The 12,208-nt window shown below is 38.7% G+C and overlaps 1 protein-coding gene across 1 annotated transcript in view; it reads right to left on the bottom strand.

Moving 5' to 3' along the window:
* Window positions 1–12,208, bottom strand: part of SMAD1 (SMAD family member 1) — a 70,488-nt gene that overhangs the window by 33,134 nt on the left and 25,146 nt on the right. Inside the window, exon 2 of the mRNA XM_039541506.1 lies at window positions 7,868–8,481. Within this exon, the coding sequence (XP_039397440.1) occupies window positions 7,868–8,267 (400 nt within the window). The 5' untranslated portion in view covers window positions 8,268–8,481. The remainder of the gene's footprint in view (window positions 1–7,867; window positions 8,482–12,208) is intronic.

Here is a 12,208-nt window from a genome sequence, read left to right as displayed (position 1 = left end):
GGATGATTTCCACTCAATTTATCTTCTCAGTCTTTGAAAAGGACACTTCATTTTTTTTTCTTCTCCATTCTCCAGACTGGAGCAGCAACAGCTTCTCCTTTGCCCTTGTTCTTTTATAGTCTCTCCCCATTGCTTTCCTCCCCCACCTCTAATTCTATTACTGTCTAATGTTCCCCTCAAAAAGAGCTGGCAGTATGGGAGTATTGCACACAGCTGGTCCACTCTGCTCCCTCTAGTCTTCCTGATCAAAGCTTTCCCATCTGGCCGGAAACAGAGCAGAGAACCGAGTGCTGATCAGAGTTCTCCCAGGTGCTGGAAGAAGGCAGGAGTTACTGATCAGTCCTGGAATCCTTACACTAGCCCGATAAGTCACAAGATATTAGTGCTTAAGAATAAGTTTGCCAATTATTTTAACTTCTCTCCTGGTCCCAAATTCAATTCTGAAATTTAGCAGCTGTTACCTTGAGAATCACTAGAAAACCACACCAACAGAAACTGCATACCAAGTATGGAACCCAAGGTTCAAAAGATAAGGCACTAATTTTAGTGATCTGATTTTAGGTTGGCTAAAACTGTATCAGAATTGAAGTGCAGTGAAAAAAGCAAGATAATAGGTAAGAATGAAATGATATTTAAAGGGTCAGAAAGAGTTTCAGGACTAGTGAAGTTTTCTAAATACTGGTCCTAGGACCAGAGAGAAAACCTTTTAAATCTTCATAAGGGGATGGGGGAAAAAACATAATCCAGTTTGGGTACAAATTTCAGAGGCACAGCACAAGTTTCTTTTATTATTTTTAACGCATACGTGAACAAGTTTTTAATGAAACATGATGCAAAATGCAAGCTAGGACACATTTTAAAAAGTTGATTTATCTCAGGACAGCATGGATCTCAAACTGGCTTAGCCAAGACCGTCACCAAGATTATCACTACTTAAGGGTTTTCTCCTCTCTGGTGAATCGCAGGGTTGCCTTTGCGATCAGAAAACAAATACTTTTTCACTCTAACACAGCACATCACAGATTTGTCTCTGATTATACAGGCTTGATTTAGACAGCAGATTACTCAGGAAAATGATCAAGCCAAATCTGAAAAACCATGCTGAGGGCACGAGAGGAGTCCATGCTGGGGATGAAGACAGCATGACATGGCTACCGTTTCTCAGAGTCAGACCTCTGCTGCTAAGGCAGCAAGAAGCCTCCTATACATTTAGGATGTTGCTTCCTCTCCTTAACTGACCTGCACTTCAAATCCCAGGTGTGCTGACTGACTGGAACATCTGTCTTCAGACTGAATATAAAAACTGCTCTCTTACTTCAGTTTCCCAGTAAAGGCCACTGAATGGCAGTTGTGCTTCATATGGCAATTTGGGCAGGGCCCATGCATTACTAGTCATATCAACTCTCCTCAGCCTAGGGCATAGGCCACAACTGGTTGCACAGAGCCAGAGGAAGAGTTTAACAAAAGGAATAGGCCAGCTCAGTTAATCATCCATTTCATCCACTTGTTATTGGTAATTACAAGGAAACTGGAGCAGAAGCAGACCAGTTATTTTCAGCCTCAGATTGAATGTACCAGTGAGCCAGTCAATACCTATAGGATTTTTGAAGTTCAGATCAGCGATTTGCGCAACTAGTTGTGAGTAATTATGTTTTATGTCGCTACATGTGCATCTACAGTGCCTAATTCAACAGGGCATCAACTGCTTTTACAAACTACTGCAATAAAAATACCACCACCAATCACATCATTCAGAGCAGGATTTGGGTTTACTTGGATTAACGGACAACAGGGTTTTTCCTAGCCTGACTGAATGTTAAATTCTCAACAGTCCTTAGAATTTGATAGTCACTTCAGCTTTGGAGAAAGTCAAAAGTGCAAGGGATTGCCAAAAAGGAAGAATTCATATATTGTACATAACCACCCTCCTTCACATGAGTAAATATCAGAAAAAAAAGTTAAAATATAAATGTATAGATTAGAAATTTCTGCTAGCAAATTAATTAGCTTAGATTCTCAAACTCATTTAGCTGTTTTACTTTCCATTCCTGTTCCCATCCACGTAATTAATAGATGTTCCAGTTATTTCTCATGGTTGTTCCATACTATGAGTATGACTATTGTTTTTAAAGTTTCAGAATGATGTATAAAAGACAACCTAAAGTCTGATTTTTTAAACCATTTTTTCTGCTCGTTTTTAAAATACATTAGAAATTCATGTCCTGTCTAGCTTGGATGACTATGATGACCAGAAAACTAGTGAAATGAAAATGCAAGAGACAAGATAGTAAAAGTGATTTTCAGTCAAACTTTCCAGTTTATAGGGGTGTAAACTTTTTTTTAATATAACTCAAAAGACTAAGTAGCAATTGGGAGAAATGAAGCTTTGGTTAAAGATTCATTACACCCCTCCTCCTTCAGTTATGGCAAGAGAGTTGACAACAGGCTCCGAGATCCCCCAAACAAGTTCCCCAAGGAAAACTTGAGATGTCATTCCTGATATTTCCAAGGGAAGGAAAAAAATAAACCCTTGACCTTCTCTGTCCCAAAACATAATCCCAGCTTTTAACACAGCCTTTAGGTCAACTTTAACTAAATCAAGGAGTGAAATTTAAAGAGGCAGAGGCAAAACAGACTGAGTCATGCTAAATAGGCCAGTCAGATTTTTTCAAGAGGTTCTTAAAAGTTTTGTGCAAGTTTTAAAAGCTTTGCCTTGCCCTGCCAAAAGCAGTCAGATTTGAGATAGCCATTAACTACACCATTGTCTGCACTAGCAAGTGTGCAGCATACAAATGACTCTGCATAAAATGACAACAGTTGAGCTATTCCAACACGCTTGTAGAAGATACTTCTTTCCAACAATTATATCTGTTTGCCAGATGACAAGCTTCCCTCAGCATTTTCTTCCTTATACCACCATATGTATTCAGCAGTCTACGAAGAAGCATGCTTTCAACAAAGCCTAGATTCTCCAGGCTTGAAATTCCCAGGAGCCTCCTCGCCTGCCCTTCCCCCAGCATCTCATAACAGTCAAGTGTTATACTTTCAGCCTCCTGTTTGTTGCTTTTTAAAAACACAAAAAAGCAAACAAAACCTTATTTGAATGTGATATTTTAATTTTAAAAAGTAAAAAAAATGACATCTGGAGTTAGAATTGAGATTTTCAAATCTGTAGGTATTTTCTAAAATCTATACGTTCATCTTGTGTGTAAGAGATGAGTATCACGTTAGCACCACAAGTTTTAAAAAGCAGAAGTGTCCATAAAAAGTTGTGGCGTTCATTCCCCAGTGTAGAGTGCTGTGTGATTTTATACATATCAAGGGTAGATTTATTTTATTATGAACCAGCTTTTCAAAAAAACAAACAGGATATTGAAATGGAAAATGTAACAAAATATATATACACAAGTATACAATTCCCCCTACTTTGCACCTTGTCCATATGAGTAAAAACCTTCACTGTTATTTTAGAGGAAGGGTGTCAAACATATGACCCATGGGCCAAATCAGCTCACACAAGGTAGTGAAATTTTGGTCCCGCTTACATTTCATCATCATCACCATCTACTAGTCATTCCTGAGAATTTTAGGAGATGAAACAGGGAAAGTGAGAGTGAAAACCTTAAAGGGGGTAGGAACTGAAGATAGCTACAGGGAAGAAAATGAAGAGGGAACAACTGAGGAAACCTGACAGACAGAAGAGGACAGAAACAGAGAAAAAAAGAGAAACAAAGGAGCAGAACAAAAAACCCAACCACTCAGGGTATGGAATGGGCCAATAAGATACTGAATAATATATACAACTTCAGTTGATACAGAAAAGCTGTATTCTCCCTTAAATCTCTGTGCAAACATCCCACAAACATCAATGGGACATCAACTGTGCATTGAGGAGAGTACAAAGTCTTGAGTTTATATCCCAGCCCACTGACTGTAATAAAACATGAAATCCATCCCTTCTCCTCCTGACACCCCCATGCTAGAATTTTTTTAACTATCATGTCTAGACGTTGCACAGGTCTCAGAACAGTGCTCTATTTTAATTATAAACTGCCAGATCTCCCACTGCCATTCTCTTCACCTCTGCTGAACTCCATTCCTGTCTGTCCTTACCCTCTCCTCCCCTGCACTGCTCCCCTCACTCCTACTTCCCTTGGCTTTCTATTTAGGAGGGAATCAGTTAAGTATTCCACCCCCCAAAACAATGGAACTAAACATGCCATTTATCGTCATTATATTGCTCACTCAGCTAGTGTGTTTTACACCTTCCACCACCGCGTGGCTGTCTTGAATGTTTAAACAATATTGTCTCTTAGACACAGAGAGATGGGACAGTACAAGGAAACAATCTGTTGTCTCGTCTTTTACTTGGATTGTAAGTTCTTTGGGGCAGGGACTATCTTTCTGTTCTACTGGGTGTTGGTAGAGAGCTGAGCTCAAAGGGGTCTTAGTCCATGATTAGGAGTTCTCAGTGCTACTGTAATACTACTACTACTGATAATGATAATAAAACACTTAGTTTCCTTGTGTCCATCATAATTTTATATTTCCTTTTATAACAAGGGAAGAGTGGAAGGGACATCTCCCCATTTTACAGATGGGAAACTGAGGCTCAGGGAGAAGGCGGCCCTGATCCAAATTCCACCAAAGTCAATAGAAAGACTAAGGATATGTCTACACAATGATTAAATAGCCGCAGCAGCCCAGGTCATCTGACTCAGGCTTGCAGGGCTCGGGCTGCAAGCCTGTAAAATTGCAGGGCAGATGTTTGGGCTCAGACCTCAGCCCAAGCCCAAACGTCCACCCTGCCATTTTACAGCCCGAGCCCTGCAAACCAAAGTCAGCTGACCCAGGCCAGCCATGGGTGTGTAACTGCTATGGAGACGTACGCTAATTCAGTGGTTCTCAACCTTTCCAGAGTAGTGTACCCTTTTCAGGAGTCTGATTTGTCTTGTGTACACACAAATATCACCTCACTTAAAGACTTGCTTACAAAGATCAGACATTAAAAATACAAAAGTGTCACAGCAAACTATTACTGAAAAATTGCTTAACTTTTTCATTTTTACCATATAGTTATAAAATAAATAGATTAGAATATAAATATTGTACTTATATTTCAATGTATAGTATACAGAGCAATATAAACAAGTCATTGTATGAAATTTTAGTTTGTACTGACTTTGCTAGTGCTTTTTATGTAGCCTCTTGTAAAACTAGGCAAAATATCTAAATGAGTTGATGTACCTCCTGGAAGACCTCTGCGAATACCCTTGGTTGAGAACCACTGCCCTAGTTGACTTCAGTGGCCTTTAGATCAGGCAAAACATTTAAGCACAAATTCAAGTTCAAACTGCATTCTGCTCAGCAGTTATTTCCAGAATAGTTTGATTGAAAGGACTGCACAAGGCTTGTGTGAGCTTTTGAACATTTCCATGGCCTCCTACGTATTTGAATATATCCTGCCCTTCCTTTAGCTGTGAAAATGTCTTAAGAAACTGGAGCCTATCAGGTGATTCATCAAGAGTGTAGTTTTTCCTTAGGATGAAAACTAGAGAAAGTAAAGTGGGGCTTTTTTTTTTTTTTAAACTGCTCAACTAAGATCTTTGCAATCAAATATTTAACTGTATCTGGATAACATTTCTTTAAATGAGTGTCCAGGAGTCAGAATGTACAATCTTAGCTTTATTTCCTGAAGACACTATTTAAAATAACAAAACTGAATAAAAGTGACAATGACACTAAATGCAGGAAGATAAGTAAATGGATGGCTTGTAAGTGATCAGATACAACCTTGAGGACATATTGTAGATGTTACATTGGAGGGTTTACTGTACATTTTATTTGCCTATCTTGCTGCAGCATCATGACATTTTTGTAGTTTCTTTAAAAAAAAAAAAATACTGTGCAACCAGATGAGAAGATTCTCAAACACCAAACCAGTAAGCTGCTGCCAACATTAAATCAAGAAGAGTTAGCATAATGTTAAGTAACATGTTCTAATAGCAAAAGTCCTATTGTTGCTCAATGACTTAAAAAAAAAATCTTAATATAAAGGAATCCAAACCTTCAGTACATTGGGATACAGAACACACATCTGATCCAACTGTCTATGCATAGAGGACATAGTCAGGGACAACTGCTCATTTTAATATCTCATGTCTAAAGAGCAGAAAACTTAAGAGTTTATAACTAGCTTTCTCACATAGGACCATTCCTTTAAGCTTCTGCTGCATAAAATGTGCATGTTGTGGTATTAGTTTAGCTGTCTGGATTGTTTCCAAATACATACTTAAATGCTGAAAGGAAATATTATATAGCATTGCACATTACAAAATAGAGCTGCAAAGAACAAAAAACAAAAAAAAACCCAACCACCTTGAAATATAAAGCCTTGTCTACACTGTAGTTTTTAAGCTACCTATGTAGCTATACAGATACAATTGCTGTTACAAATCCCTAGTATAGATGCACTGCACAAATATAAGCCATGACGAACTAGTGCACTGCAGCCACACTAGGGATGGTCACTGGTGCAACTACATCTGTACAGCTACACCAGTGGTGACTAAAGCCTCCCATGTAGACAAGCCCCAAATAGTTAAGCATATGAATAATTAAATTCATGTGAATATTTCCAGTGAATTGAATTGGACTATTCACACAAGCAAATAAAGCCTGTGCTTAAAAAAAAAAAGTGTTCGCAGGATTAGTGCCTTGAGAAGGCAAGAACAGAAGGAGGTGGTGCCAAACAAGGATTTTACATTTTAAGAGTGGAGGGGGGGACCAACACATCTGTAAAGTGCATGAAAAGGATTTTACAATTATGTATGTGTATTTAGAAAGTAAACTATTGGTCTCTAAAGCATTATAAGCCAAATTGTGAGCCTTTCTAGAAAGAATACAGAAATGCAACTACAGAACTATAGTAAAGATTGTGCCAGTAGCTAGAGTTCAGCTCTGATCTGGAAGGTCAGAATCACTGCTATGAAGTTCGTACACGTATATGCCACATCTTCCCACAGCGCTACATTCCACAGAAAGTATCAGAGGGGTAGCCGTGTTAGTCTGGATCTGTAAAAGCAGCGAAGAGTCTTGTGGCACCTTCTAGATTAACAGACGTTTTGGAGCGAAGTGGGTATTCACCCACGAAAGCTCATGCTCCAAAACGTCTGTTAGTCTATAAGGTGCCACAAGACTCTTTGCTGATTCCACAGAAAGACACTTTGCTGCCCTAAAGTGCTATTTCACTTATAAATATAATGATTCCTTTGTAGAATCACCCAGTAACAGCCACATACCATCCTCCCAATTGGTTGTCCCCCTTCTAAACCTCAAGAATCTAAAGATGAAAGGATGTCTGAGAATGAAAATTCTGACTTGGCCAAATGGTTGCCTGTATTTTTATTTTTAATTTTTTTAAGTCTGCACATCCAGCCATATTTGCAAAAAAGAGTTACCCGACTAATGTTGACCTTCAGAGCACTTTAGGATTCATTAATCTGCAAGCTTGTATAAAACATGAATGGAGAGGGTGAATGACTTACCTAATATTAAACTCAGTGGCCAAGCTAGGAGAAGATAGACCTCCTGACTCCCAGTCCTGTGTTCAAACCATCCTTCTGTATAGCCATGGAACACGTTTACACACATTTATAGCCCCAGCATGTGAAAGAGCAAGCTACTGTATTATCACTTCTCTTTGAAATTATGAGGAGTCTGAGACGTGACATTCATATTTGCTCAAGTTTAATAGGATACCAGCCATCTGATCAACTTTAATTACTAGATTTGTATGTTACTGTCTAGATAAGATTTGAGGGGGGGGGGGGGGAAGAGAGAGGGGGAAAAAAAAACCAACACTTACCAGGACTCTCCACCCGTTTGTAGTGGTAGGGATTGATGCAAACCTCCTTCTGTTTTGAACCGAAGGGAAACTCACAGCATTCCAGTGGCTTCAGTTCATGATGGCTCTGGAGGTCTGGCCAGCGCCACACTCTACAGTAAATTACATGTGGTAGCCCTTTCCGGTGCGAAACCTGAAGCCTGCCATCCAGGGAACGGGGAATTGTAACACAGTTGCTGGGCTGACCTGGACAGCTTAATGCTTTTTCCAGTTCCTCCATAGCACCCTTTTTCTTCTTTAGTTTTTTAACTAATGCATCAACAGCTTTCTCTGCCCATTTTTCTTCTTCATCCCCTTGCTTCCATCCCAGCAGCCTCTTAACTGCTGGGCTTGTGAAGGAGAATAGGCTTGTCACATTCATGGTGATCAACTCAGTCACGCTGGATACTGAAGAAACAGAAAAGATTGCCCCCTGAAAAATGGACTCAGCAGATCCTGTATATAAACAGGCACCAAATGTTTGCCTGAATTTATACTGTTCCCTTTGGCTTTCTGATTCTGAAGTCTCGAGAAACTGAAACTAACATTCCAGCTTGACAGAAGTGATCTTTGTGTTTCAAACTGAAGTCCAGCACCTGGGGGGGGTGAAGGAAGAGAGAAGAGAAAATTAGTTTTTAGTAAGTGACAACAATTAAACATATCTAGATGTGAAAGTGGAATGATAAAACACAAACAAAAAACCCCCACATATCCAAGTGCTGACAGCCTTCAGCATCTGACTAAACTGGCAGCATCCAAGTTATTACAGAACATAGATCAATTTGTGTACATGATGCTGGAGGAGGGGTTCTCAAAGACTTCAGCATGAACCACATCTTGACAGGGAGTGAGTTTCACAGACCACTTCTCTTACCATTTACAATTGCACACATTTTCCTTTTTAAAATAAACCTAAATAAATTAAAATCTGAAATTATGACAATTTATGTTAAGGCCTAAACTCACGTGTGCTGCTGAAGTTTTTTTTTTTAAAAAGTCAAATCACTGAACCAGTAGAAGTCACTGGATAAGCACCTGGACTCAGAGTTTGTTGAAGTTCTAAACCAGCTTTAAAATTAATTAATTAATTATTATTAATAATAGCAGCAGCCTGTTTTGCAGGTCCAAAAGAATATTTTCTTCATTTTAGCTTATTCAACTAGTTCAGTTCTATGACTAGTTCATTCAAAATTAAGAAAATCAAATGGGAGTTGGAAAAAGCAGGAAAGTTTTTCTTCTTATGTCTAAGGGGGGAAAAAAAAAAAAAAACCCCATGATGAGATCCACTAGTTCTACAAAATCTTGAAGGACAGAGTCACCAGAAAATCAGTTCAATTCACTAACTACAGATAGTATCTCCTCCGTTTATTAAAATCAGTTTTAAATAAAAAAGCATGTTTAATTAGCTTTTGCTCCCTTTGGTGTAACCAGCACATTTAAAGTGATTTTACTGAATACAAAAAATAAAAAATGTTGGTTTAGGGCAGGGGTCTCAAACACGCGGCCCCCAGAGTTATTTCCTGTGGCTGCCAAGCTCCCCTCCCCTGCCACCCCCTCTCTCGTCCCCCTCCAGTGCACCGTGTCCCTGCTCCTCTGCCTACCTCCAGGCACTTCCTGCTGCCAAACAGCTGTTTGGCGCCGCTCAGCACTTTCTAGGAGGGAGGGGGGAGGAGCGGGGAGCCACATGCTCAGGGAGACGGAGAAGATGCGGGGCAGGGATTTGATGAAGGGGTTGGAATAGGGGAACGGAGGGGGTGGAGTTGGGGTGGGGACTGGTGATGGGGTTGTAATCGGGGTGAGGAAGCGGTGGGGCCTCATGGAAGGGATTGAGTGGGGGGGGTTGGGGCAGGCTTTTGTATCTTTATATAAAAAGGTATCACTGATACGGCCCTCGGGCCAATGTACTGGTCCTCATGTGGCCCTCGCGGTGATTTGAGTTTGAGATCCCTGGTTTAGTGCATTTTAAAAGAATTCCAATTTCTACGCAAACAGCTTGTTACAAATCAAATCACAAGTAAAAAATTAATCTAGTAAATGAACCATTCACCATTTTCTAACATAGTAAAAATATAAACAATAAGAACCTGAATAAATCTGTTAAACTATATAGCTGCTTAAATAAATGTGTGTAAATACAGTATATTTCCTGGTTAGCAAAAAAGTACCAAATTTAGTGTAAAAGCTATGTTTAGTTGCAAATCAATGTTTTAATGTTACCAGCCAATGAGAATCAAATCTGTCTTTATAAAAACAAAAAAGTGAAAATGCAAAACACAACTACAATACATTAGTTAAATCAAGGTTTCCTTCTTGCTGATTTAAATCATGATTAAAATTTATTATTTAAAATCAACCCACCCTGCCTTCCATTCACAAATTTAACAGCCCTATGGAGTTTATAGCAAATGCTTAGGTGGAAAAAGTATTTTTAGCTGTCTTCATTTTAGCAGCTGATAACAAGGACAGCCAGCAGCACATGACCACCCAGCATTCTGCAGACCACCAGTGATATAGGGACCAGAGTTTGAAAACCACTGCAACTAGAGAGTCTGTGAATACTGTGACCTGAAATAAATTAGATCAGCTTGTTTATCTCAATAAGTTATTTTTCATTTCAAAGGCTGACTTAAAATTTATCACAAAAGATTTAAAACCAAGGATCTTTGTCAATACCTATATCACATAAAAAAAAAAAGAATAAAAAAAATTCAAGCCAGACATGCAGGCTGTAGAAAGTAGCCATCATGACTTTATATGGACCCCTCCCAGGGGCCACATGATAGTTTCAGGTTGTTATTTTAAATCATGAAGTTCAGCAGACAAGTTATGATGACTGGGGTAAACTGTTGCCAAACGGAAAAAAAACCAAGACAAAATTAAAAGCAACAAGATGTAATCACATGCAGTTTTGAACAGAATCATACACCAAGTCTTCAACATTAATTGTTGGTATATAACAAGAGATCTTTAAAGTGACAGAAGCTATGTGTCACTAGATATATTTTTACATTTATTTTCTGGACTCTGCCAGAATGAGGATGTCACCAGTTTATTCAGTGGCTTTGTCATATGTATCAACATACCCAGAGTACTTTCAATTAAAATGAAACACCTTAAAGTATTTTATCATGAAAATATTCGGATAATAAATAAATATATGGAGATGTACCTATTTCTCAGAACTGGAAGGGACCCCAAAAGGTCATTGAGTCCAGCCCCCTACCTTCACTAGCAGGACCAAGTACTGATTTTTGCCCCAGATCCCTAGAGTGGCCCCCTGAAGGACTGAACTCACAACCCTGGGTTTAGCAGGCCAGTGCTCAAACCACTGAGCTATCCCTCCCCCCTAAAGTTGCTCTTGACGTTGTATGAAATATAAAATATAGAAAAAAATAAATTGTCAACACTGTTTATAACTAATCCATGTTTGTCTGTACTTGGTGCTAGTTTATCCCACTCAAGAAATCTTTAAGAATTCAAATAATCAAGTTTTGTGCAGTATTGTCAATGAAATGGAAGATTTTCATGCACCTGGAGCAAATTTAAGAATATATTCAGTTACCTGGACATTTGCTGTATTATTTGATTAACTCAAACTCAATTACCACCACTGATGCACTCTGGATTTTATCCTTGTGATGAGGAGGATAAGGATGATTTTATCCTTATGTGCACTGTGAAGTGCTCCATTAAGTGCTGTAGTGAGTTAAGAACCTCATCATCAGAGTTCCACGTGTGGTTAGTAATGGAAGTTAGTCTTGACTCTCAGAATACTCTCCAATACATAAAAATAAGTTTTGATTTTATATATGTGTGTGTGATCAGTCTTTGAATGAGCAAATATTTTCCTCCTTTCCCAAACGTGGCTGTGACTTCAGGGACACATCTAAAGTAACCAGCTGTTTGAGCTCTGATCAGATTTCCAAAACTGCACAGGCTAAAGCTTTCCTTAAAAAATAGGAAACATAATAGGTTAAAAGTTTCAATTTAAAAAGAGCCTTCTCTGTTACTACTAATTTTGAAAGTTACTGTTCAACTCTTTAAGTGAATCCTTCCAGATTGGAATGAAAAAACACATCAGTTTCACTTTTATTTATAGTCTGCTCCAAGGTTCACATCCACTAGCACAATACTACACATTTCAAATGGCTAAAACTTAATGGGAATGTTTGTTTCTTTCTTTCTTTTTTTATTTTTTTATTAACTGTTTCCATTAGAATGGAGAGATTTTAAACTAATCAATTTTATTTTTACAAATCGTAAATCTTGGGCCTACATAATGGTGTCCTTTTAATGCCAGTTGCTGAACATTAACTAGTTGTG

This window comes from Mauremys reevesii, linkage group 5 (assembly GCF_016161935.1).
Source record: "Mauremys reevesii isolate NIE-2019 linkage group 5, ASM1616193v1, whole genome shotgun sequence".
In the NCBI taxonomy this organism is placed as follows: domain Eukaryota; kingdom Metazoa; phylum Chordata; order Testudines; family Geoemydidae; genus Mauremys; species Mauremys reevesii.
This window is presented reverse-complemented; position numbering and strand designations above follow the sequence as displayed.